General features: G+C 63.5%; 2 protein-coding genes across 19 annotated transcripts; both read left to right on the forward strand.

The window, feature by feature from the left end:
* The first annotated feature begins 21 nt into the window (after positions 1–21).
* Positions 22–12107, forward strand: DCST1 (DC-STAMP domain containing 1). The gene is made up of 15 exons (XM_035009570.1): positions 22–105; positions 184–247; positions 3611–3739; positions 4074–4213; positions 4932–5148; positions 5240–5383; positions 5681–5964; positions 6315–6472; positions 8327–8426; positions 8553–8648; positions 8763–8889; positions 9160–9276; positions 9663–9805; positions 9901–10014; positions 11856–12107. The coding sequence occupies exons 2-15, from the start codon at positions 199–201 to the stop codon at positions 12105–12107; spliced, it is 2070 nt and encodes a 689-aa protein (XP_034865461.1). The 5' UTR covers positions 22–105; positions 184–198.
* Positions 12108–12462: 355 nt separating this feature from the next.
* Positions 12463–22794, forward strand: ADAM15 (ADAM metallopeptidase domain 15). 18 transcript variants are annotated; one of them, XM_035009724.1, is made up of 23 exons: positions 12463–12632; positions 13782–13888; positions 14514–14590; positions 14966–15044; positions 15209–15285; positions 15376–15574; positions 16691–16756; positions 16834–16902; positions 16979–17148; positions 17270–17351; positions 17791–17939; positions 18025–18199; positions 18454–18546; positions 18661–18965; positions 19045–19246; positions 19512–19589; positions 19999–20071; positions 20252–20390; positions 20779–20848; positions 21015–21088; positions 21454–21528; positions 22264–22388; positions 22475–22794. In XM_035009724.1, the coding sequence occupies exons 1-22, from the start codon at positions 12554–12556 to the stop codon at positions 22373–22375; spliced, it is 2550 nt and encodes an 849-aa protein (XP_034865615.1). In that variant the 5' UTR covers positions 12463–12553; the 3' UTR covers positions 22376–22388; positions 22475–22794. The 18 variants fall into 18 exon arrangements, with proteins under 18 accessions (XP_034865615.1, XP_034865616.1, XP_034865613.1 ...); XM_035009725.1 differs by having other exon boundaries at positions 21457–21528; XM_035009722.1 differs by lacking the exon at positions 21015–21088 and adding an exon at positions 21940–22011.
* The last annotated feature ends 53 nt before the right edge of the window (positions 22795–22847 follow it).

Genomic DNA, 22847 nt, shown 5'->3' on the forward strand with positions numbered 1-22847 from the left:
GGGGGCTGCCTGTCCCCTGCAGCCGGTTCCTGCAGCGCCAGCCGGGATCGTTTCCCATTGCCGCCTTCCTGCTGGGGGCAAGCACCGGAGGGCTCCTGGCCATGGGTGAGTGTGGGCAGAGGTCAGGGGTGGGACCCATCTTTTGACCTTTGGCTTGACCCTGCACCCTCAGGTCTCTTTCAGCTCCTGGTGAACCCTATGAACATCTACGAAGGTCAGAAGATGGTGGCGTTGTACAGCGTGGTGGGTGAGCTCTGGCTAAGGACAGGGATGCTCGAGAGGCCTGTGGAGCAGGCCTAGAGAGTCCCAGGTGCCCAGAAGGGGTCCGATCTTGTTTCTTCTGCACCCAAGTGTCCCTCCCGGCCCCAGCCTCCTCTTGGGCTTTGAGGGGAGATCCATAGGCCCTCGGTCTATGGAAGAAAACCAGTCCTTGTCTTCTAGGGGCCTCCCCAACCAGAAGGACTCCATGTTACCCAAGGGTGCCCCATGGGATGCCCCATGTCTCCTGATCTCTCTGACCTTGTTTCCTGCTCCTCCCGATCGATTCGGTTCATTCATTCATTCACTCCTTCATTCATTCATTCAGCACTCACTGAGCCCCTCTGGGGGCTTCTGCAGTGAACAAGGTCGAGGGGCCCCCAACGGAGAGAGTTTAGGCAGGAAAGGACAAGAAAGGAACAAGAGCATTTCTGATGGTGACAAAGGGGCGTGATGAGAGGAAGCTGGGGCCGGGGGGGGAAAGGGGCTGGTAGTCAGGGAAGGCTTCTCGGAAGCAGCACTGGGGTGGGGGCCTTGTGTGGGAAGCTGTCGATCTACAAGAAGAGAAAACCCACCTGAAAGTGGTTTAAACACAGAGAAAGTTGATTATCTCATGTAATAACAAGTTTCAAGGCTGAGTGGTCTTTGGAGTTTGGATAATTCTGCAGCTCAGTCCACCTGCCAAGGACCCAGGTTCCCGCCATGTTTGGCCTGGTGACCGTTCGTCTTCAGGTCATGCATGGGCGACCACAAGTCCAGGCATCTCATCTTCATACACCAATGTTGGAAGACCAGAACATTCCTTCTTTATGTCTCCTTTAAGAAGGAGGAAAACGTTCCCGTCCCCCCAGCCAGCTTCCCGGTTCCGCTTGTGCCGGGCCACCCCGGCAGGGCCCTCGCCAGCCCCCTCTGGGAACAGACCTGTGTGGGCAGCCACAGGACCACGGCGGGCCCCCATGGATGACCTTTCCCACGGACCCTTCACTTGCCGCTTATTTTCATTTATGACACCCAGTCCTGCTTTCGTAATTGTGACTATTTCTGGGGTTGGAAAGGTCCAACCCAGGCTATACCCAAATCCCACCTCCCTGCAGTCTCCAGCATCTTCCCTCCTGGCGCCCCTAAACCCAAGGCCACCGACTGCTGGTGAGGGGTCCCCCAGTGAAGGGGGCACGGCCGCCCTGGCCTCCTTTCCCCACTTCCTTCCCCTTCTGGTTCTTCTGCTGTCAGAAGGGATTAGAGGGACAGGGTCGGAAGCCTGAAGTCGTCCATACTGGGGGAACCCCACTGCCTCTGGGTGGCAAGCCGTCCCACCGGCTGCCTCGGGGGGCCTTCCGTGGTGTCTCTGGAGGCTCCGTGTGGCCCTCCAAGGTCCATTCTCCTGCTGAGAGTAGCTCTATCTGGCTGACCTCATGTAGCTCCTACCACCCGCAGCAAACGGGCTGCCCCCAGGGGGAGGACCTCTCAGATGGCATGAGGCCTGCCGCCCTCCAAAACGTCCAGAGAAAGTCATCCATCCTTGCCCTGCCAAAGTGGGAAAGCAGGTGCCTTGCGCTGCCCCCTCCCCTGCGCCCTGAGAAGCAAGCAAGGCTCCCAGGTCACGTTCCCCCATCCTCCCCAGAGGCCCTGCCAACACCGCCCCGACCTGGCCTCCCACGCTGCACTCGGGTGGCCGCCCAGGGGCGGCCTCCGGGTGCCGCGGCTCAGCAAGGGCCACTTTCCCCCTGCCCCTGTCTCTCCGGGGTCCCGTGAGGCCTCTCACTTGGCCTGGAAGTGAACGCCCCCTCCTCTCTTCAGCCTCCCCTCCCATGTCTGCCTACTCCCGCTGCTTCTTTTCCAGAAAATTCCATTTCTGGTCTGGTCTCTGTATATACTGGTTGGTAGAGGGTCAGAGACTCGTTTTGCCCTGCTCGTGGGCCCAGAGAGGGTTCCCAGCCCCCCGGGGCTCTCTGTAGAATGTAGGGCAACTACTTCCCAACTACCCTAGCTTGAGTCGTTGGCCAGAAGGCCAAGACCACGGAACAAACCCCTTCTGATGTCCTGTTAAACGGGGACTGCGTGAGACGGATCCAGATTTACCCCCAGGGGCTGGGGCAGGGACTGCTGGTTGGCCTTGAACGAAACTCAAGTTGTGTTAGCGAGGAAGAAGGCAGACACACCGTCGGGTGGCACCAGACAGGGCTCACAGCAAACCTGTATGACCAGGTGAAGAGCAGCGCTCCTGGCAGAGGCGGAATGAGCTTGGCATAGTGCAGGGCCGGCTGCAGGCCTGTGTGGGCGGGCGAGGGAGGCGAAGGGCTGAGTGGCCCGCAGAAGCCAGGCAGGGGCCCCATCATGGGGGTCAGTGGACCACGCTAAGGGAGCTTGGACTGGACCCCAACTCTGGTGGAAAGTCTGCGGCTGGTCTGAAGCAGAGAAGGGACAGGGTCAGATGGATGTGCTTCCAGGGTCACTCTGGCTGCCTTGTGAAAACCCAAGTACAGAGGGGAAGCAGGGGACCAGTCGCCCCCCCCCCCCCCCCCCGGAGAGGCGACGGGGACCGCGCGAGGGCCCAGGAGATGGAGGGAGGAAGTGGAGGGACTTTGCTTTGGCGAAGGCAAGCCCTCCATCCCACAGGAAGCTGCTGGGTTCCCTGCCCAGCTATGCTGTCCCTTTGGCCTGGAATGCTGTCCTGCCTCCTAACTACACTTTACTCATCTTCCAGCCCCAGCTGACACGTCAGCGGCTTTGTCCAGCCTTCCCGGCCCCACCCTCCCCACAGCCCGGAGAAGCGCCTCCCTTGTGCACTTAGTGCTCGGGGCTGTAGTCATCTGTTGGCTCTCTCCCTGCATTACGAGCTGCAAGGAGCTCTCTGTCTCCTTGCGGAGACCACAGGGAGACACCCGTTTGCTAACACACACCAGGAGGTCCGTGATTAAGGCTAAAATTAGGGACGGAGATTGTGAGTGGGAACAGTGAGGTGGCTCTGAGCACCAGGACTGTTTCCAGAACTTTCCTCTTGCGCTCCCTGCCCCCTCAGCACCTGGGGTGTGTGGGAACCCAGCCTGGAGAAGAGAAGTGCTTCCCCCTCCCCGAACACACACACACACACACACACACACGCACCCCCGCCCCCTTCGGTCAGGGCCACGGCTCCACGCCCCTCCCCCGCCACGCAGCTGAGCCCTGTACTCGGCTACCCAAGGAGCGCGGGAGTGAGCGGCCTCGGAGGCCTCCCCGCGTCCGCGTACGTGGGGGCAGAGGCAGGACGGCCACGGCTCCAGAAAGAAGTTGGGGGGTGGGTGCTCTGCTGAGCCTGGTGGGTCAGGCCGCAGCCTCACTCGCCTCACCACCTGTTGCTGCCTCCCGACAGGCTTGGGCGCGCTGGGCTGGGGGACCTCCCCTCACATCCGCTGTGCCAGCCTCCTGCTGGTGCCCAAGATGCTGGGCAGGGAGGGCCGGCTCTTCGTGCTGGGATACGCCTTGGCCGCCATCTACGAGGGTGAGCGTGTGTCCCTGGGTGCCAGTCTGTGACTGGAGCAGGATCCTGGGCGGGCCACCCGATGAGACCCGGGCGGCTGAAGGGGAGAGACGGGGAGTCTGATCCAGCTGCTCCAGCTCGCTGGATGCCCCTGAGAGAGTTCCTCCGCACCTCTGGGCCCCTCGGTTCACACAGGGAAAACCCAGCCGGAGGGGAATGAGCTGCCCTCTCCCAGGCTCAGGGCCCCCTCGTTGTACAGTTCTGAGGGTGGTCACCCCGTATGCAGAGCGGGAGCGGAGGGGCCCTCAGGAAGTGACGAGCTGAGGAGGGAGACCCACTGGGGCATCTTCCCCAGGACCCGCGGCCAACCTGCGCTACAACCTGAACGAGGTGATCGCGTCGCTGGGCTGCACCGTAGACTTACAGGTCAACAACACCCGCGAGGCCTGGCGCATCTCCACGGCCCCGCTGCGGGCAGTGTTCAAGGACCTGCTGGTCAGGGCCCCGCGCACGCGGGCAGGGTCTGGGCTCCTCTCCCCTGGGGGCCGGCGTGACTGGAGCTGGGAGATCTGACCCTGGACTCGGTTTCCCAGCGGGGCGCCACTGGCACGTTTTGCTGGACTGTCCTCAAACATTGCGGGACGTGCCCTGGGCACCAGCTGCCAGGAAAGCCCTCGCCCCCAGTCATGGGACCCGCAGCCCCCACTTGCAAACAGCTGGGTAGGCGGTACTCTGGGCAGCTGAACTAGAATGTCAGGAAATCGGGGGCCGGGAAGCCTGGAGGCCCGCAGGATTGTGGAATCGGCCTGTGGAGGACTGGAGGCTGGGGGTATGGGAGAATTGGAGAGTTGAGGAGTTGGGGAGATGGGCTGACATCGGGGACACTGGGACTGGGGACACTGAGATGGCACAGTGGTCTGGGAGATTAGAGCGAAGTTCCAGGGCCTGGGGCACCTTCCCTCGCTAGCGGGGATCTGAGATGCAGGCCAGCGCAGGAGCTGGGCGCTGGGCGGGGGCAGAGCAGGGGCGACTGGTTGCAGGGCAGGGGGGTAGAGGGGTGTCCCGAAGACTGAACAGTGGGGCATGGGGTGAGGCTGTCTCGGGGTCCGGGCTCCATCCAGGCCTGAGGGAAGCGCCCGGAGCTCGGCCAGAGGGACAGGACAGGCTCCTTGGCTGCCCCACTGACCGCTCCTTCCTCGGCCCCCAACCCCAGAGCAGCAAAGATTCGCTGAAAGCCGAAACCCAGAACATCTCCAAGTCCTTTGAGGAGCTGGATGCCCAGGTGAACAGTGACACCGGCCACATGGTCGAGAACACCATGGGCTTCGAGGGGACAGCCCGCAGTGTGGACACTCACCAAGCTCTACGTCCCAGGCACCGTCTCTCTACACAGAAGATGTATGAGCTGAAGACCAAACTGCGCTGCTCCCGTGAGGGCACGGGGGGCGTGGGGGTGCGAGCCGGGGCCAGGGCTCCAGGCCGGCCGTGGGGGCCTCACCTGCTCCCTGCCCCTTCCTGCAGACGTGGTGGATCGGGCCATCCTCAGCTGCCGCCGCTGGTTTGACCACAAGCATGAACAGTGCATGCAGCGCATCTGGGTCCCGCTGCTCAAACACCTTCTCTGCTTGCCCATGAAGTTCAAGTTCTTCTGTGGCATCGCAAAGGGTCAGCGGGGCAAGGGGGAGGGCGGGAGCCGAGTCCCTGGGGACCGCTGGGTCAGCGTGGGGCAGGAAAGCCATCGGGCGGGCAGGGCTTAGACCCCCCACGGGCTGGCTCTGCCACCCAGCTATGTTCACAGCGGGCTCTGGTTCCGTCCCTCCATCTGAAAGACGGGCCTTATAGTAGTACTCATCCCGTTAGGGGGTTCTGAGGATTTCAGGAAGCGAGGAACAGAGCTGCGCACAAAGGGATTTTCTTATAAGTGTTGCTATCATTATTAATAGCTGGCATGGTTACGAACAGGTGAGAAAAATGAGGGAAAGTCAGGCCTTGTTCCCGTGACACGGGACTCACGGAGCGCGGAGAGGGGAAAGCCTCAGCGTGGAAGGCCATGGGTGGAGAGGCAGACAGGGTGGACAGGAGGGGGACTGCCGCGGACCTGCTCCTGCCCCCCGCACCCCGCAGCGATGGAGATCTGGTGCCGCCGCAGGATCCCCATCGAAGGCAACTTTGGGCAGACATACGACTCCCTCAACCGGTCTATTCACGACCTGGAAGGGGAGTTTTCGGCCACTATTGAGCTCAAGGTAGGTAGCAGGGGCGCATGGGCTGGGGGAAGCGAGGGAGTGGGAGAAGGGCACAGGGCCCGCAGAAGAGCAGGTGGCGAGGCACAGGGAGGACGAGGGGGACGGGGACAGGGAGGGGCAGTGCCGAGCCTGTGGTGGGCAGGGACCTGACTCTGGGACCCGACCGCCTGCCAGGTGAGAGAGGGTGCCAGTCCGGCAGGTGCAGGGGAGCAGGACGGCGGGGAGGAGGGGCCGCGCCCGGGCTCTCCACACGGGGGTCCTGAAGGTCCTGGGAAGAGCTGGGGGACACGAGCAGGGCACCAGGGCAGCGACGCCAGGAGGGCCACATCCGCACCCGTGCCCCCCACCAGGAAGAGAAGCAGGCGGCAGTGCTGGGCCTCAGCCCAGGCTGGGAACACATGAGCACCGAGCTGCGGGACTATGTCCGCCACCGGGAGGCCCAGCTGGAGTGGGCCCTGGGGCTGCTGCGTGTGCTGTTCTCCTGCACCTTCCTGCTGGTCCTTCACGCGTGAGCCTTCCCGCCCCGAAGCCCCTTCCTCCCTGGGACGGGGGCCTGCCTTGCGGGAGCTGTGGGAGTGCGGCCAGCCGCGAGCAGGAACGCTGGTTGTTTATGGAGGTTAAGGAGACGGGGGCCCGGTGTGGGGGACACGTGGCCCATGCTCTGCCACCTTGAAAGGGAGCTGGTCTTCATTTATCTGCTCCCTTCCGCCTTCATCCCAGCGCTGACTTCTTTTACTTTCAGCTCTGACTTCTGATTGTTCTCCTGCCCTTCATGTTCCCCTTGGCTCTGACTTTGCCCATCTCTATCGTCCAGCCCTACTTTCATTTTCTGCCGCCTGCTGCGTTGGCAGCTACTTTCCCTCCATTTGGACCAAAGTCCTCAACCCCACCCAGCCTGGCGTCCAGCTGGGCTGCCCCGGGCCTCACTCTGTTTCCCCGCTGACCTCTGGACCCTCTGTTTCCTGTCCCCACCCCCAAGTGCCCGAGATGGGCAGGGGCTAGGCAAGGGCGGCCACGGGGGGGAGGTGGGGGGCTCCTGCCCCGTCTGTGGGGCAGGTGAGGGCACGGTTGTGTGTGTGCCAAGGGCGCCGCGGGAAGACAGAGTGAACGAGCCATCTTCCTGCCCTCAACACGCTCATGGTCTAGGGGAGGCCAGAGGGGTGCCCACAGAGCATGGGTGGTTGGAGGGCCGTGCGAGGGCCTGGCTCCCAGGACAGGGGTGGGAGCTGAGGACGGGCCCCTGCAAGGGCCATACATGGGTTTCAAAAGGCTGCAGATGGGGAGCCACGGTCAAGGAGAGGAAGGGTGTTCTCTTGGGCAGGGATGGAGGGTTCTGTGGGATGTGGAGGGCAGAGGCTGGGCTGAAGGACGGGGCTGATGTGGGCATGGCCCCAAGAGTCTGCAAAGCCCTGGAGGCTGGAGGCTGGAGGCTGGGAGGCCCAGGTGGGTCAGAGGTTAGAGCGCCTGGCGGGGAGCGAGGCGTGGCAGGAAGCCGGCCTGAGATGGAGGCAGGAAGGGGAAAGGTGCAGCAGGTCTCAAAGCCAGCTCGGGGAGGGAAGGAAGGAGGCGCAGAGTCCGCTTCCAGGCTTTCAACCTGGGTGAGGTCCCTGGCCGGCCGAGCGGGCGGGAGGGCGGGGCCGGCAGGGCGCGGGCCGGCCGCCGGCCTCTCCACACGGGGGCGCTCTCGGGCGGCCTGCCCGTGACTGTTCAGTCCGAGGCCCGAGGGGCGTTTTACAGGGTCCCAGAACCCCTGGAACTTAGGTTTCACAGCTCACGGAGCTTACTTAAAGTAACTTGCAGTTTTAAACCCATCTCCAATAATTAGCATGTTTTCCTTAGGAAACCGAAGCAATATGTGGGACTTTGGGACATGCACAGGGGGCCGCTTCTGTACGCACAGAAAACACGGCCGCACCAGAGGGTGTGTTATGGGGGGAGGGAAATGTAGGTGAGTTTTGCTTGAAGCGACCTCCAGAGGATGTTCGGCCGGCTCGCTGGGGAGGTGGATGTGGGAGTCAGTCGCAATGGCTGGTGGTTCTGCAGCCTCGAGGGGCTTCCCGCTTCCCTGTGCCTTTGCTTCTGCTCGTTCCTCTGCCTGAGACCCTGCCAGCAGGTCCATGCCTGGGAAACCTCCCTTCCCGCCCAGGCGCACGACCCCCCTGCCTTTCCACCTGTGTCTCCTCACCTGTGTGGATGCCTGCCCTGCACCGGCCTGCTGGGAGCCGGCACAGCACCCCTGCCCAGGACATAGACGGTGCTCGGCGCATGCTGGGTGCTCTGGGGAATGACGGAGCGTCCAGGAAGCCCATGGTGGGGGGTGGGTAAGAGAACCTGGAGGACACAGACATGTCCTCGCGCACAGGGCCTTCTCCTACACGGACAGCTATAACGGCGACATCCGATTTGACAACATCTACGTCAGTACCTACTTCTGTCAGATCGATGAGCGCAGGAGGAAGCTGGTGAGTGAGCACAGCCCTGGCCAAGGGTGCCCTGCTGCACGTCCTCTGTGGCCTCACGCTCCAGAAGGGCAGAGGGGCGAGGGGAGGGGGCCCTGGTGTCCCTCGCTGGCTGGACATTTTATCCAGGGCAAACGGACATTGCTACCACTGCGCAAAGCCGAGAAGAAAACCGTCATCTTCCCCTGCAACCCCTCCGTGCAGGCCTCGGAGATGAGGAACGTGGTGAGGAGGCCGTGGGGGCGGGCCACGCGGGGCGGGGGCGGGGCATCGGAGGGGCCCGTGCAGGGCGGGCGGCGCTGCCGGCTCAGGGCCTGCCGCTCCTCGCTCCTCGGGCAGGTGAGGGAGCTCGTGGAGACGCTGCCCGTTCTCCTCCTGCTTCTGCTGCTGTGCGGCCTGGACCGGGCCCTCTACTCCATCTTTGACACCATCCGCCACCACTCCTTCCTGCAGTACTCCTTCCGCAGTGAGCCACGGCCCCCGCCCGCCCCCCCCAGGCAGCCACTTCTTCCAGCCCCTCCCTGACCTGCTCGGGGTCCGACCTCAGCCCTACGATCCGACACCTGTCCCTGGGGGCCTCTGTTTCCAAGCCTCCTTTATATCTGTAACAGGGAGTGAAAGGATGGAAGGTCCTGTGCAGCAAAGGATTTCTATGCCTTGACCCCCCCCAACATCCAGTCCCCATCCTGCCCCACCCCCTAAACTGCGACCCTTTCCTGACCCCCCACGGCCTCAGGCAGCCACAAATTGGAGGTGAAAGTCGGGGGGGACTCCATGCTTGCCCGGCTTCTTCGGAAAACCATTGGAGCCCTGAACACGTCCTCCGAGACAGGGGTGCAGTCAAACAACATGGGTGAGCGACGCTGAAAATCTGGGTCAGAGGAACGGAGGGCGGGGGCCAGGGTCTTTCCAAGGCGTGGCAAGAGGGGGCTCTGCATGCTGGGGTTGCAAGGATCAGAGCAGGAAGCGTCAGGTCGGACTCGAGTTGCTGGAAGATGACAGCCTTGGGTCCGAGGGCCGTAGGGGCTGGGGCCTGGGGGTCCCAGCGCCCTAGAGCCACACTGTCCAACAGAACTTTCTTCCACATCCGAGCCGTGCTGAGCAAATAGCCTCACGAGCCTGGTAGCTCCGGGCCAGAAGGGGCTGCTCTGCAGGGAAAGGGGCAGGCAGGAGCAGAGCAGCCCGGGGGTGCCCTGCCCGCGGCCCTGGCAGAGCCCTGACAGGCCCACCCCGCCGCAGCCTGCCTGCCCCAGCCCGTGAGCCTGGACGCCAGGGCTTACGTGAGAGCGGCCCTCCCCATGGGCCTGCTGCTGTGTCTCTGTCTGCTCCAAGCCTTCGCCTACCGGCTCCGGAGGGTCATTGCCGCCTTCTACTTCCCCAAGGTGCTCCCTCCCCCAAGCTCCGCAGGCCCGCACCCAGCACCCCCCCAGCTTGAGGGGCGCACTGTCATACCACTGACCCCTCTCCCTGGCCCCAGCGCGAGAAGAAGCGGATCCTGTTCCTCTACAATGAGCTGCTGAGGAAGAGGGCAGCCTTTACGCAGCTGAGGAGGGCTGCCATCCTGAGGCGGGCGCAACAGCAGAAGGCTCCAGTAAGTCCAGGCCTCCTTCCCGTGGCTCCTGTGGTTGTGAGGGCTGCAGCAGGGGCCTCTCCTGTCAGTCCGTCCAGCCCCAGGGGCCCAGGCCTACGGAGCTCAGCGAGTTCTGATGGGATGCAAGCCAAGGGCCCTGGTCATCCAGCTCCTGGGAGTCAGGGCTGCGTCCACCTCTGTCCCCCAGGATTCAGCCCAGCCCAAGACACTCAGTGGGCCATCAGGAAGCAGGCAGAAAAGGGAAGTCCGATTTGATATGGTCTGGCTAAAAGAAAGCAAGGGGGCTCCTTCAGAAACAAGGGACGGGAGGCAAGCCACAGGATCTACTGAGTGTCTTTGGGGGAGGCGGGGAGGCGGGCGGGCTGGGGGGTCCGGAAGGCACCATGAAGGGTCACATAGGATAAGGAAAAAGCACAGAGCCAGAAGAACCAGGTTCCAGTCCACACTTCCTCATTAAGCTGTGTGGCCTTGGCCACGGTCCTCACCAGACCTCAGTGTTTCCCTCTGAAGGACAGGGAGCTTGGACAGATGTGTAAAGCCTGGTGCAAGGCCTGTGCAGAGATCAGCAACAGCGTGGCAGAGGCTGCTGGTGTCAGAGGGCCTGGGTTTGAGTCCTGGCTCCCTTCTTTATTGCCATGACAACTGCGATCTGCAGGACTGACTAAATGCTGGGCCTTGGTTTTCCCTTCTGTAACCGGAGTGAGCTGCTACTCCATTTGGTTGTTGTGGAGACTAAGGGAGTCTCACTCTTGTAGCGCAGGCATCTAGCAAGTTCCATGCACATGCTAGTTGTCATCATGTGACCCTGAGCAAGTGACCACCTTTCCAAGCATGTTTTCTCATCTGAAAGAGAAATGATGATAACAATGCCTGTCTTATGGGGTTACTGCTTGAGCGAGCTAATTTATTTACACTTTCTTAGTAGAGCATAGTACAGGACCCAACATTATTTAAAAAAAGAAAAAGAAAAAGAAAAAGAAAAGAATGGCAGCCATTCTTAATCAGCCCCAACAGAGCTGGTGAGAGTGAGAGACCATCTTTGCTTGACTTTTCCTCCAGTGCCTAGATCCTCCACCCCATGACACAGAGAGGCTAAATGAGTATGAAAAAGTGAGCATACTGTGATTCCATGACCTGGTCGAGAAGGAAACTGGATTTGGGTAGGCAGGTGGAAAGATGAAGGGCATTCGTCCAAGCTAAGGGAACAGAATGTGCAAAGACTCACAGCCCAGAGGGAATGTCAAGGGCCGGGGCTAGTCTGAGAGGCTGGCACAGAAGATGCCAAGTTCAAGCTGGGGCAAGTTAGAGCAGAGGCTAGAAGGGGACCAGAGCGTGGAAGGCTCTGCAGGCCAAGGCCAGGAGTTCTGCCTTTGCAGTGGGGCCTCTGTAGTTTCGGTGGCCTGCAGAGAGGAATGCCTGGCAATTGTGGGGCGAGAGGGTGGGAGCACGGTGAACCAGACCTGTCATCAGGAATCGGGACCGGGGCCAGCCAGGTTTGACTGCTTACTCTCTGTGCGCCTTGGGAACTCGCTTACCCCTCCCAAGATTCCGCTTTCCCGGCAGTAAAGCGGAGAACACAGCAGTGATAATCTCGCACGCCCTACTGCCTTCCCTGCCCACCGTGAGAACCAGATAAGGTGGTTTACGGGGAAAGAACAGGTGGTAGCTGGGGGAAGGAGCCGAAGCTGCACCCCCATTCTCCACCACCGAGCCGGGGAGGGACGCTCTCTACACCCGCTGCCCTAGCACCCTGGCCCTGCAGGGCGCCCAGCACTGGGCGCTGCCAGGCGGCGCGCGGTCCGGGACCCCTCGCAGCCCTCTCTCCCGCTCGCTCCCGGCAGCGCCACCGCCTGGCGGACGTCCTGCTCCGCCGCTGCCCGCTCCTGCGCCGCTGGTCGCGTGGGCGCTGCGTGGTGTGCCAGGCGCCCGAGACGCCAGAGGCCTACGTGTGCCCGACGCCGGACTGCGCGGCCGTGTACTGCCAGCCGTGCTGGGACGACATGCGGCGGCGGTGCCCCGCCTGCACCCCGCGCGAGGAGCTCTCATCCTCCGCCTACAGCGACAGCAACGACGATGCCACCTACGCGGAGTGAGGGGGCGTCCTGTCCACCAGCTCCTCCGCGGTTAATAAAAGCCGGTACACTCCGCACGCCCGCGCTTCCCAGGGGTCTGACCGGCAGTCCCGAGACCCGGGCCGCCGACGTGACGCGGGAGGGCAGCCAAGCTGCAAGGAAGGGGTCCGGCCCCGGGCCGGGTGGAGACGCGCCGCCCAAGCCGGTCGGTCCGGGCCTCGGCTCCCACCGCGCGCAGCAGCGGGAACGCCGCAGCGGCGAGCGGCGCGGGCCCGGGCCCTCCGGGGGCGGGGCCGCGGCCTCCCCGGGGCGGGGCCTGGCCAGGAGCCCCCGGGGCGGGGGCGGGGCGGGGCGGGGCCTGGTGGCTGCACGGCGCGGCGGGGTGCGCCAGGCAGACCCGGCCGCCGCGGCTCCTCGGCGCGCGGCCCAGCACCTGCTGCCCTCGCCCGGCCCGGGGCGCCGCTGCCATGCGGCTGGCGCTGCTCTGGGCCCTGGGGCTCCTGGGCGCAGGCAGCCCTCTGTCCCCCCGGCCGCTCGCAGATATAGGTGAGTGCCCGGCCCTCGGTGCGCGGGGGGTGGGGGGCGGAGAATGGACCGGGAGGAGGCGCAGGGAAGTCAGGAGGCACGGGGGTCGGCTGGAGACTCGGGGAGACCCCCAACCAGAGCGCGGCCCGCCCTAGTTCGCTGTCCTGGCTGAGGGCCCGGCGCCCGGGCGATGGAGTGGAGAGAGGAGGGGGATGCCGCCCCCCGCCCCCGCGCGGTCATCCTCTGCCCGGTCCCCGCGGACACTAACAGGCTCCGGTGCCGGGCACCGAAGGCCCTGGCCCAGCGCCCCCTCAGGATGGTGGGGCAGGGTCGCACCTCCCCAGGACTGCCGTCTTCGCTCCTCTGGGGCCTAGCTGACCATTCCACCTGGTGCCAGAGCGCCGAGTGGTCACGGCCGGTAGGGTTTGGCGGAGAGGATTCTTCTTGGGCCCCCTTCCCAGGCCTGAGTGGCCAACGCACCCCTCGCCCTGATGACGATGCCACCAGAAACCCGGCGGAGCGAGCGGGAGGGAGCGCGGGAGGAGCCAGGGGAGGGGAGACTTGGCCAGGAAAGAGGCTGACACCGGACTCCTCCTTGGAACTTTCACTTCCCGCTGCTGTCTCGGGCCAGGGGCTGGAAGGGCAGGCGCGGGTGGGCTGGCCTCAAGAGAGAGGGCCATTGTGGGGACGGGGGTGCTCAGGGAGGAAGCTGGGCTGCGGCGAGCGGGTGTGCGTGACTGGGTAGGGGGGTGCTTAGGGAGGAGTGTTTGCACTGCGCACCCAGAAATGGGCGTTCCCGGCAGCTCCGCAGTGAGGACAGGGGAGGGTGGAGTGGGCACCGGGCCACAGGGCTTCGCCCAGGCCTGAGAGGGGGCGTTCCTAGGGGGGTGATTGCGAGGGAGTAGGAAAGGGAGCTCCCCGCCAGAACCTGGGATTGGCCTGGGGGGGTCAGGGAGAGGCGAAGGCAGGACGTGCAAGGTGGGGTGCTGGGATGAAAGTTGGGAGCCGCAGAGAAGACCCTTCCCTTCGGGATTCTCCTTTAAGTCCCAGCATGCAATGCAGGAGTCCTTCAAGCAGAGAAGGGCCTGGGTGCCCAGTGGGCACCAGCTATGCCCAACGCCGGTGCTGGCTCTCTCAGCACCCTCTCGGGGTGTTCTGGGCGCCCTGCAGGTGGCACTGAGGAGGAGCGGGCACGGCCAGAAGGGGCCCTGCGTGGACCCTCGGAGCCCCAGATCCTTCCGGACATCCCGACACTCAGCCTCACAGAGGTGTTTCAGGTGAGCCACCCTCTCCCCCCAAGTGAAGAAGCACACCCCTGCCACCCCACAGAGCCGTGTGTCTGAGCACAGGTGAGTGGACCCCCGCGCAGCGCGGCCATCCCAGGGCTGGCTGCCCCTCCTGCCGCAGGCCAGCACCTGGCTTCACTTATGCCCTCAACATCTGCCCCCACGCCTGCCCCAGCCTCCGCCCCAGCCGGCTGTCCGGCTCCCCTGGGGAAACCCTGAGGCCAGACTTGCTTTCGTGGTCTCATTCTGTCCCTTTTCTCCCCGGGGGAGCGGGGGGCTTGGAGAAGGTCAGGGCCTCACCAAACACCCCCCGTCCCCAATTCTAAAGCTGAGTCAGAGGAAGGGCTGGGGCCTGCACTGGGTCTTCCATGATGCTTCCTCTCTGGGCAGGAAGCCGAGAAGGGGCGGCTCAGATACCTTCCTTGACCTCCCCACACAACCCCCCAGAACAATGCCCCAGGCCGGGCAGGGCTTCCTGGCCCCTCCCTCGGGACCCCCCCACCCCCACCAGTGATCTAATCGTTGGTGCTCTCCGAAGGGCCTGAGGTTTTCTGGTTAGAGAGGATAGGCATTTTGGGCAGGGCCAGGGAGGTGACAGGCCCTCTGCTGCCCACAGACCAAGCTGCCTGAGGCCTTGCGGATCCAGTTGGAATTGGACGGTGAGAGTCACGTTCTGGAGCTGCTACGGAACAGGTAACAATGCCAGTGGTCCCGTTGGTAATGTGGACAACGTGGCGGACAACCATACAGCACTGACTAGCGCTTGAACTCATGACAACCTACAGGGCAGGTATTATTCGCTATTGCTGTCCTCGTTTTATATATGAAGAAGTCAAGGCACAGAGAGGCTAACTAACTTGCCCAAGGTCACACAGCTAGGTGCAGTAAAAACCAGATTAGAACACAGAGAGCTGGGCAGAGTTTGTGACCCAACCACTATACTCTGCTGCCTCTGGGGGAAGCCCGGCCCCCAGCCACCCCTCTACCACCTCCCAGGCCTGCAGGCCGTTCCTGCACACACACACACCCCCAGGGAGGTAACTGTCACCGCCTTGCTTTTTCTTCCAGGGAGTTGGTCCCAGGCCGCCCGAGCCTGATGTGGTACCAGCCTGATGGCTCCCGTGTGCTCAGTGTGGGACACACTCTGGTGAGTCTTATACCCTGTTTCTGGCCTGAGGGAAGAAGGCAGGGGCCACCTGGAGGGTGCCATCCCTACAGGACGTGGGAGGACACTGCATCTCTGCACCAGCAGGCCAGCCTCCTGGTCTCCAGCCTGGCCTTCAAGGTAGCACTGCTATTTCTCTGCTATAGGAGAACTGCTGCTATCAGGGAGCAGTGCAGGGCCGCGTGGGCTCCTGGGTCTCTGTCTGCACCTGCTCAGGGCTCAGGTACAGAGGGTGCATCCCATGTGGGTGGGGACAGTGAGGGTGCATGAGGCATGGAGCTGAGAGGCTTTCTGACTTGCTGGATCTTCCCAGGGGTTTGGTGATCCTGTCCCCAGAGAGAAGCTACACCTTAGACCTGGAGCCTGGGGACCTCCGGGCCCCCCCGAATATCTCCCGGATCCAAGACCTCTTCCTGCCAGGCCACACTTGTGCCCTGCGCTGGCGTGCGTCTGTGCCCACCCAGGCTGCCCTGGAGTCACCCCGGGGAAGGCCCCACAGCCACACGCATCGGGTGAGGATGAACAGCAGGCTTTCGTTGTCCCCGAGGGCCAGGCCCCAGACCCTCAGAGCCCTGTGTTCCCAGAACCTTCTGAGGAGCAACTGTCCACACCCCTGTGTGAACATAATCTCCTTTCCTCTTCCCAACAATGCTGGGAGGTATGTCTTATCAGTAGCTCCATTTTAGTGAGAACACTGGCTCAGAGAGGTTAGTAACTTGCCCAAAGTCATTCAACTAGTGACTGATATATCCAGGATTTACATGCAGGTACTTGACCCAAACTCCACATCTGTCAGAAGATCCCCGAACGCAGAGAGCGCTCACTTGGCTAGAGATAATACAGTTACCAGTCATAAAGCAATATGAGTCCAATCTCCTGATTTATAAAACGGGGATGATAGGGGCGCCTGGGTGGCTCAGTCGTTAAGCATCTGCCTTCGGCTCAGGTCATGATCCCAGGGTCCTGGGATCGAGTTCCACATTGGGCTCCCTGCTCGGCGGGAAGCCTGCTTCTCCCTCTCCCTCTGTCCCTTCCCCTGCTTGTGCTCTCTCGCTCTCGCTTTCTCTCTGTGTCTCAAATAAATAAATAAAATCTTAAAAAAAAAAAAACAGGGATAATAAAACGACTTATCTTTCAGGGTTATTGTGGAGATTAACTGAATCTATCTATTTATCTATCCATTTGCACAGTGCTTAGAAGTGTGCCTAAAGTGTGATAAGTATATGATGGTGTTGACTATTATTTTTTTATTTATTTTTTAAAGCTTATTTATTTATTTTTTAGTAATCTCTACACCCACTGTGGGGCTCGAACTCACAACCCCGAGACCAAGAGTCACACGCTCTACCAACTGAGCCAGTCAGGTGCCCCTATTATCTTCTTTTTAATTTGGAAAAGGCACTGAATTTGGAGTTAGAAAGCAGGCTCTACTCCCAGCTACGTCACCTACTCCTGGGTCCACCTTGGGCAAGTCGCTGGCCTCGCGGGCTCTCAGTGGCTCATCTGTAAAATGGGCTCTGCTCTCCTCCGGCCGGCAGCCCAGGGTGGGCGTGGACGCGGTTCCTGCAGCCCCGTGCGGCTGCCGGCCATGAGAGTGCTGGGCCTGATGCTCCTTCTTCCGCCCACAGCGGAGGCGGGATGTGGTGACAGAGACCAAGACCGTCGAGCTGGTGATCGTGGCCGACCATGCGGAGGTGAGCTGGCCCATGTACGCTCCCCCCTGGCCCCCACCCATCTTGCTGCTTTTCCTGCTCACTTCTCGGGCCCGCAGGTCCAGAGGTACCCAGACTCCCAGCACCTGCTGAACCGCATGCTGAAAGTGACCCTCCTCCTGGACACCGTGAGTGCTGGGCGGGGCAGCACCCTGACGGCCCTCTGGCCATCGGAGCCCATCTCCTGAGCCCCAGTTCTTTCAGTTCTTCCGGCCCCTGAATGTGCGGGTGGTGCTCGTGGGCCTGGAGGCCTGGACCCAGCGGGACCTGGTGGAGATAAGCCAGGACCCAGGTCTCACGCTAGACAGGTTCCTCCACTGGCGCCGGAGAGATCTGCTGCCTCGACTGCACCATGACAGTGCCCAGCTGGTGACGTAAGCCCCCCCGCCCGGGCTCTGCTCTGGCCTGGCCAGGGTCACACCCCCTCCCTATCTGAGGCCCTGAAGCTCTGGACCCCTTGGCATTGGGCCTGACTTTGGCCTCACAATCCCACAGCGCTACTTCATTCTCTGGGCCCACGGTGGGCATGGCCATTCAGAACTCCATCTGTTCTGACTTCTCCGGAGGTGTGAACATGGTGAGCTATTTCAGGTCTCCTCCCTATTCCCAGTTCAGTTCCTCCCCTCTGGAGGGCCGCTGATTCACTGAAAGCCCTACAAAGTTACCAATCCCAGAGCTGTGGGCATGGGGGCAGGGCTGCATGACACGTGGCCTCTGCGGTCGTGGCACTCTCTCCTGTGGCCAGCTGACCGCTTTACTGGTCTTCACCTATTTCCTGGGGGAGGAGGGGGTAGCCGAGCCCAAAGAAGAGAGGCGAGTGTCCAGGGCCACACAGTAAGGGAGGGGCACAGAGCTGAGCGAGCCCCCGGTTTCCTGCCACCCAGGCCTGGGCTCTCCTCCTACTTTAGAAGCAATTAAGGAGGGAGGCGGTGCTGAGCGCCCCGGAGGTCAGATGAGGAGAGAACAGGAGCAGTCAGGCTGCTGCTGGACCTGGGGTGTCCCCTCCCCAATGCCAGGACCACTCCACCAGTGTCCTGGGAGTTGCATCCTCCATAGCTCACGAGTTGGGCCACAGCCTGGGCCTGGACCACGACTTGCGCGGGCACAGCTGTCCCTGCCCAGGGCCGGCCCCTGCCAAGAGCTGCATCATGGAGGCCTCCACGGAGTGAGTCCCTGCAGGAGGTCGGGGGAGGGGGCGGGCAGGGCCCGAGGCTGCCCGCAGCCCCAACCTTTCTTGCCACGGTCCCCAGCTTCCTGCCGGGCCTGAACTTCAGCAACTGCAGCCGGCAGGCCCTGGAGAAAGCCCTGCTGGAAGGGATGGGCAGCTGCCTCTTTGAACGGCTGCCCAGCCTGCCCTCTCTGGCCACTGTCTGCGGGAATAAGCTGGTGGAGCCCGGCGAGCAGTGTGACTGCGGCTTCCCGGATGTGAGCCCCTCCCCCCAAGCCTGGCCCCACCCCTCCTGGGCCCTCACCCTGGGTCGCCGCCCTCCCCGAGCGTCGGAGCGGAGCCCCTCGGTCCCCTCTCCGCAGCTCTCCGTCTGTCTGCGGGGACAGCACAGGCCGTGTGGGCCTCCAGCTTCTACTTGCAGAGCGCGTCCTCGGAGAGCAGGGGTGGGGCGGGCTCTCAGGCCTGGCCCTCTCCAACCCGGGGTTCCAACTCGGGGTCCCTCTGCCCTCAGGACTGCACCGACCCCTGCTGTGACTACGTCAGCTGCCAACTGAGGCCCGGGGCCCGGTGCGCGTCCGACGGGCTCTGCTGTCACAACTGCCAGGTGGGCGCCGACGGGACCCTCCAGCCGCCCACCGCTCACCCACCGGGGCTCGGGGCGGAAAGGTCTCTGGGGGGACCCGCCCAGCACCCACACCGATGCTCCCTCGCCCCGCAGCTGCGCCCGGCCGGCCGGCAGTGCCGCCCGTCCAGAGGGGACTGCGACTTACCCGAGTTCTGCTCAGGAGACAGCCCGCAGTGCCCTCCCGACGTCAGCCTGGGAGACGGCGAGCCGTGCGCGGGGGGCCAGGCCGTGTGCGTGCGGGGGCGTTGCGCCTCGTACGCCCAGCAGTGCCAGGCTCTCTGGGGACCTGGGGCCCGGCCCGCCTCGCCGCTTTGCCTCCTTGCTGCCAACACTCGAGGGGATGCCTTTGGGAGCTGTGGGCGCAGCCCTAATGGCAGCTACGTGTCCTGTGCCCCTAAGTAAGTGAGGGGCCGGGGGTCCCCTCTGGGTTTGTGGGAGCCTCGGCCTGAGCCCGCACCTCCTCCCTCGTGACCTCAGAGACGCCATCTGCGGACAGCTCCAGTGCCAGGGGGGGCAGGCCCAGCCTCTGCTCGGCTCAGCCCGGGGTCTGCGCTGGGAGATGCTCGAAGCCAACGGGACCCAGCTGAAGCTGAATTGCAGTTGGGTCCACCTGGACCTGGGCAACGACGTGGCCCAGCCCCTGCTGACTCTGCCTGGCACGGCCTGTGGGCCTGACCTGGTGAGCGGTCCCAGCAGGCAAGGCCAGAGGGAGGGCCGTGTGCATGAGCAGTGCCCAGGCCTCAGGGTCCACCAGTGTAAAAGGCAGACTCTCCGGGGCGGGGGCGGGGGTGGGGGTCAGAGTCACACTGCCCACTGAGCAGCGTCCTGTCATCCTGGCAGCCTCGGTTTCCCCCTCTGTAAGAGCAGGGCTGTGGCCTGCCAGTGCCCGTGACGCTTGGTGAGGCTGTGACCTTGGTTCTCTCCCCACCCCCCACCCCTGGCAGGTGTGCATTGACCGCCGATGCCAGCCTGTGGACGTCCTGCGAGCCCAGGAATGTCGAAGCAAATGCCACGGACACGGGGTGAGTGGGCGTGGCGGACACGGAAGGGGACAGGGAGCCTCCGGGGGGCAGACAGGAGGGTGTGGGGAACACGCACACCTAGGTTCTAATCCTCGCTCTACTCCTTCCTAGCTGTGTAGCCGGGGGCAGATTATTAACCACTCTGAGCTCAGTTTCCTCAGCCACCCAGTGGGCGTCCTGGGGTCCGGGAGATGAGGACGAGAGGGTCTAGCACAGTGCCAGCGTGGAGAAGGTGCTCACGGGCTCGTTCGGTTTCATTTCCTCGGCCGTGGACACAGGCTCCGTCTCTCCACCCCATCATCCCCAGCATACCTTCCAACTGTGGACAGAGGAGATCCTGAAACGCTGGGGGCAGGGAAATGCGGCCCCAGAGTGTAGGGCCCCTCATCGCTCAACCTCTATCCCCTAGGTCTGCGACAGCAAAGGACATTGCCACTGTGAGGCGGGCTGGGCCGCCCCTGACTGCACCAACCGCGTCAGAGGTAGCTGGGGGCAGCGGGCAGGGGCAGCTGGGAGGGCATCGCGGCTCACCCTTTACCGCCCCCCCTTCCTCTGACCCCTTCCCGTTCTCCCATCACTTTACCTCCGTCCCCGCCCTCCACCCCTTCCTGGGTGTAGGATTCTTAGCCCTGCCCACCTTCAAAGCTGCCCTCACCCCACAGCGACCAGCCCCCTGACCACAGGGCTGCCCCTCAGCCTCCTGCTGTTGGTGGTCCTGCTGCTGCTGGGGGCCAGCTACTGGCACCGTGCCCGCCTGCGTCAGCGGCTCTGTCAGCTCAAGGGACCCAGCTGCCAGTACAGGTACGAACCTCCTTGCCCCCAGCTCGCTCAACGGCTCTGCTGAAGACGGCTCTGCAGTCCTGTCCCCAGTCCCACTGCAGTGCCCGACACCGGGCTCTGACCGCCAGCCCCTGGGGCCAGCCCACGCATGCCTCGCTCCCCTCCACGTGCCCTGTCACTCCTCACCTCACACCCAGACCCACGGAGGGCAGCTGGGGAGCCCTGTGCTGAGTAGGTGGGGACCCCCCTCGAGCCCCTCAGCACCCCCCCACTTCTCACTGGGCCTCAACCGCACTCGAGCTGCTCTCCAAGGGGCTGCAAAGGGTCGACCCCACTCAAGGGCCGCGTGTGGGTGGAGAGCATGGTCTGACGCTGGGCCCTCTCCCTCCTTGCTTTTCTTCACGTCCAGGGCAGCCCAGTCTGGTCCCCCAGAACGCCCAGGACCCCCGCAGAGCGTCCTGCTGATGCCAGGGGCCAAGGTAAGTCATGCATACCAGAGGAGAGAGGCCCCACCTTGCCCAGGCATCCAGCGTGGGCCCTGGGGTGGGGGCACTGAAGGCCCTAGACTCAGAGAAAGACTCCCATTGCCCACGAGTCAGTCAGAGGAGTCGGGGCCAGCCCTCCCCTACGCTCCCCTGGCTGCAGGCCCAGAAGCAGAGTCCAGCCTGGACTGGGGAGGGACATCACCTAGAGGAGGGCCAAGCTGGTGGTTCTGAGAGGTGGGTCTGCTGGTGCTCCCAGCAGGGGCCCCTGGAGGACAAGGGGGGTGGTGCTCAGAAATGGCCTTCAGGCGCCATGACCTGATGAGACCCGGGTCACCATGTGTGGAAGGCTGGCGAGTGCCCCGCAAGCCCCTGGAGCTGATGACAGGGGTGTGTGTGGAGGTGGTCCGCATGCTCACTCTGCCACTCGTCGCCCCCTCTGCATGCAGCCAAGCAACTGCATGCGCGGCCCCCCACTGCCCCTGGGGCCCTGGCAGCCCCTCCCCAGGCACTAACCCCTCTCTGCCCACATCTGTGTCCGTGCTCCCTCTCCCCGGCCCCACCCACCCCGATCCCGCTGTCTGCTCCCCCTGCTCTCTCAGCAGGCCAGTATTCTTGGCTTCCCGGCACCCCCCTCCCGGCCGCTGCCTCCCGACCCTGTGCCCAAGAGACTCCAGGTAAATCCGGGCCAGGCCCCGCCCTGGCCCAGGGCAGGTGGGAGGCTTGGTGCCCCACTGCAGTTCTCACCCCTGTTCCCTGCCAGTGGCGCTCTTCATTAGGGGACCAGGGTGCCCCTCAGCCTTCAGACACTCTGAGCCCCAGCAGCCACAAAGGGTGAGCCTCCTGCCTTGGCTTCTACCACCACCTGGTGGTCAGTGGCAGGACTGCAGCTGGCCTGGGACACCACTGTGACCCATACCTTCCTCCCCTGAGGCTTCTGCGGGCAGGCGCCCAAGCCCTGTACGCATGGCCCCGTTCTCACCTGCTTCCTGGCTGACTTTGCATGTTGAACTGAACCCCTGGAGAGAAGCACTGCATGCCCGCTGGCCCCTGGCTGTGCTCACGGCGCTGCCCCTCTCTCTGTTCAGGCTGAGCTGGCTGACCGGCCCAATCCCCCCACCCGCCCTCTGCCCGCCGACCCGGTGCTGAGGCAGCCGAAGGTAACGTGGGGAGAGGAGGGTGCCGCCTCTCCCCCACTCAGGACTGTGGTGTTAATAACCCTGGCAGTCGTGGCCATGGTGAGATGCCCCCTCTGTGCATGAGGACACATACCCTGGTGTCCTTTTACGGCGACAGGTTGGTTTGGAACCAAGGTGACCTCTGGAGCCGGCCCCACAAGCTGGTGCTCCCCAGCAACAGGGGTGGGCAACACGACACCCCCTCCCAAGCCAGCCTCCCGCTTTCTTTCTCAGTCTCAGGGGCCTGCCAAGCCCCCACCGCCGAGGAAGCCACTGCCTGCCAACCCCCAGGGCCGGCGCCCTTCGGGTGACCTGCCTGGCCCAGGAGCTGGAATCCCGCCCCTAGTGATACCGTCCAGGTGGGTGCGGGGGATGCCAGCGCCGGGCGAATGGTCTGGGGAAAGGGGGACCTCTGACCTTTTTTTCTCGATTTCCCGCACCCCAGGCCTGCGCCGCCGCCCCCAGCAGCGTCCTCGCTCTACCTCTGACCTCTGCTGAGGTTCCGCTGCCTGCAAGCCGGACTTAGGACTTCAAGAGGCGGACTGGCCCCTGGAGTCCCCCGCGATGACTGAAGGAGCCAGAGCCTGGACACGGCGGAGCGGGCAGCCTAAGACTCCGGGCACCTCCACGCGCCGACGAGCAGCACCCTAGGGACCCGCCAGGCAGTTGCAGCTGGGGGTGGGAAGGGGCTGGGCGCCGTCCTGGGCTGAGGGAGGTGCACGCAGCCTGTCCCTGCTCTGGTGCAATAAACCTGAGGTCTGGGGAGCGTGCCTCGGACTTTGTCTGCTCCGGGAAGGCCAGGTCGCCCTGCTGCGGTT

Source organism: Mirounga leonina, unplaced genomic scaffold, assembly GCF_011800145.1.
Source record: "Mirounga leonina isolate KUSES-001 unplaced genomic scaffold, KU_Mleo_1.0 Mir_154, whole genome shotgun sequence".
NCBI classification, from domain to species: Eukaryota; Metazoa; Chordata; class Mammalia; order Carnivora; family Phocidae; genus Mirounga; species Mirounga leonina.

What these genes read in the sequence shown, in the direction of transcription:
- ADAM15 (XM_035009722.1), top strand. Translation starts at nt 12,554, where the DNA reads ATGCGGCTGGCGCTGCTCTGGGCCCTGGGGCTCCTGGGCGCAGGCAGC. An exon ending in TGCACCTGCTCAGGGCTCAG is followed by an intron (nt 15,286 to 15,375) that starts GTACAGAGGGTG and finishes GGATCTTCCCAG; the next exon opens with GGGTTTGGTGATCCTGTCCC. An exon ending in CGGCCTGTGGGCCTGACCTG is followed by an intron (nt 19,247 to 19,511) that starts GTGAGCGGTCCC and finishes CACCCCTGGCAG; the next exon opens with GTGTGCATTGACCGCCGATG.
- DCST1 (XM_035009570.1), top strand. Translation starts at nt 199, where the DNA reads ATGAACATCTACGAAGGTCAGAAGATGGTGGCGTTGTACAGCGTGGTG. An exon ending in GGCGTTGTACAGCGTGGTGG is followed by an intron (nt 248 to 3,610) that starts GTGAGCTCTGGC and finishes GCCTCCCGACAG; the next exon opens with GCTTGGGCGCGCTGGGCTGG. An exon ending in CCGCCTTCTACTTCCCCAAG is followed by an intron (nt 9,806 to 9,900) that starts GTGCTCCCTCCC and finishes CCCTGGCCCCAG; the next exon opens with CGCGAGAAGAAGCGGATCCT.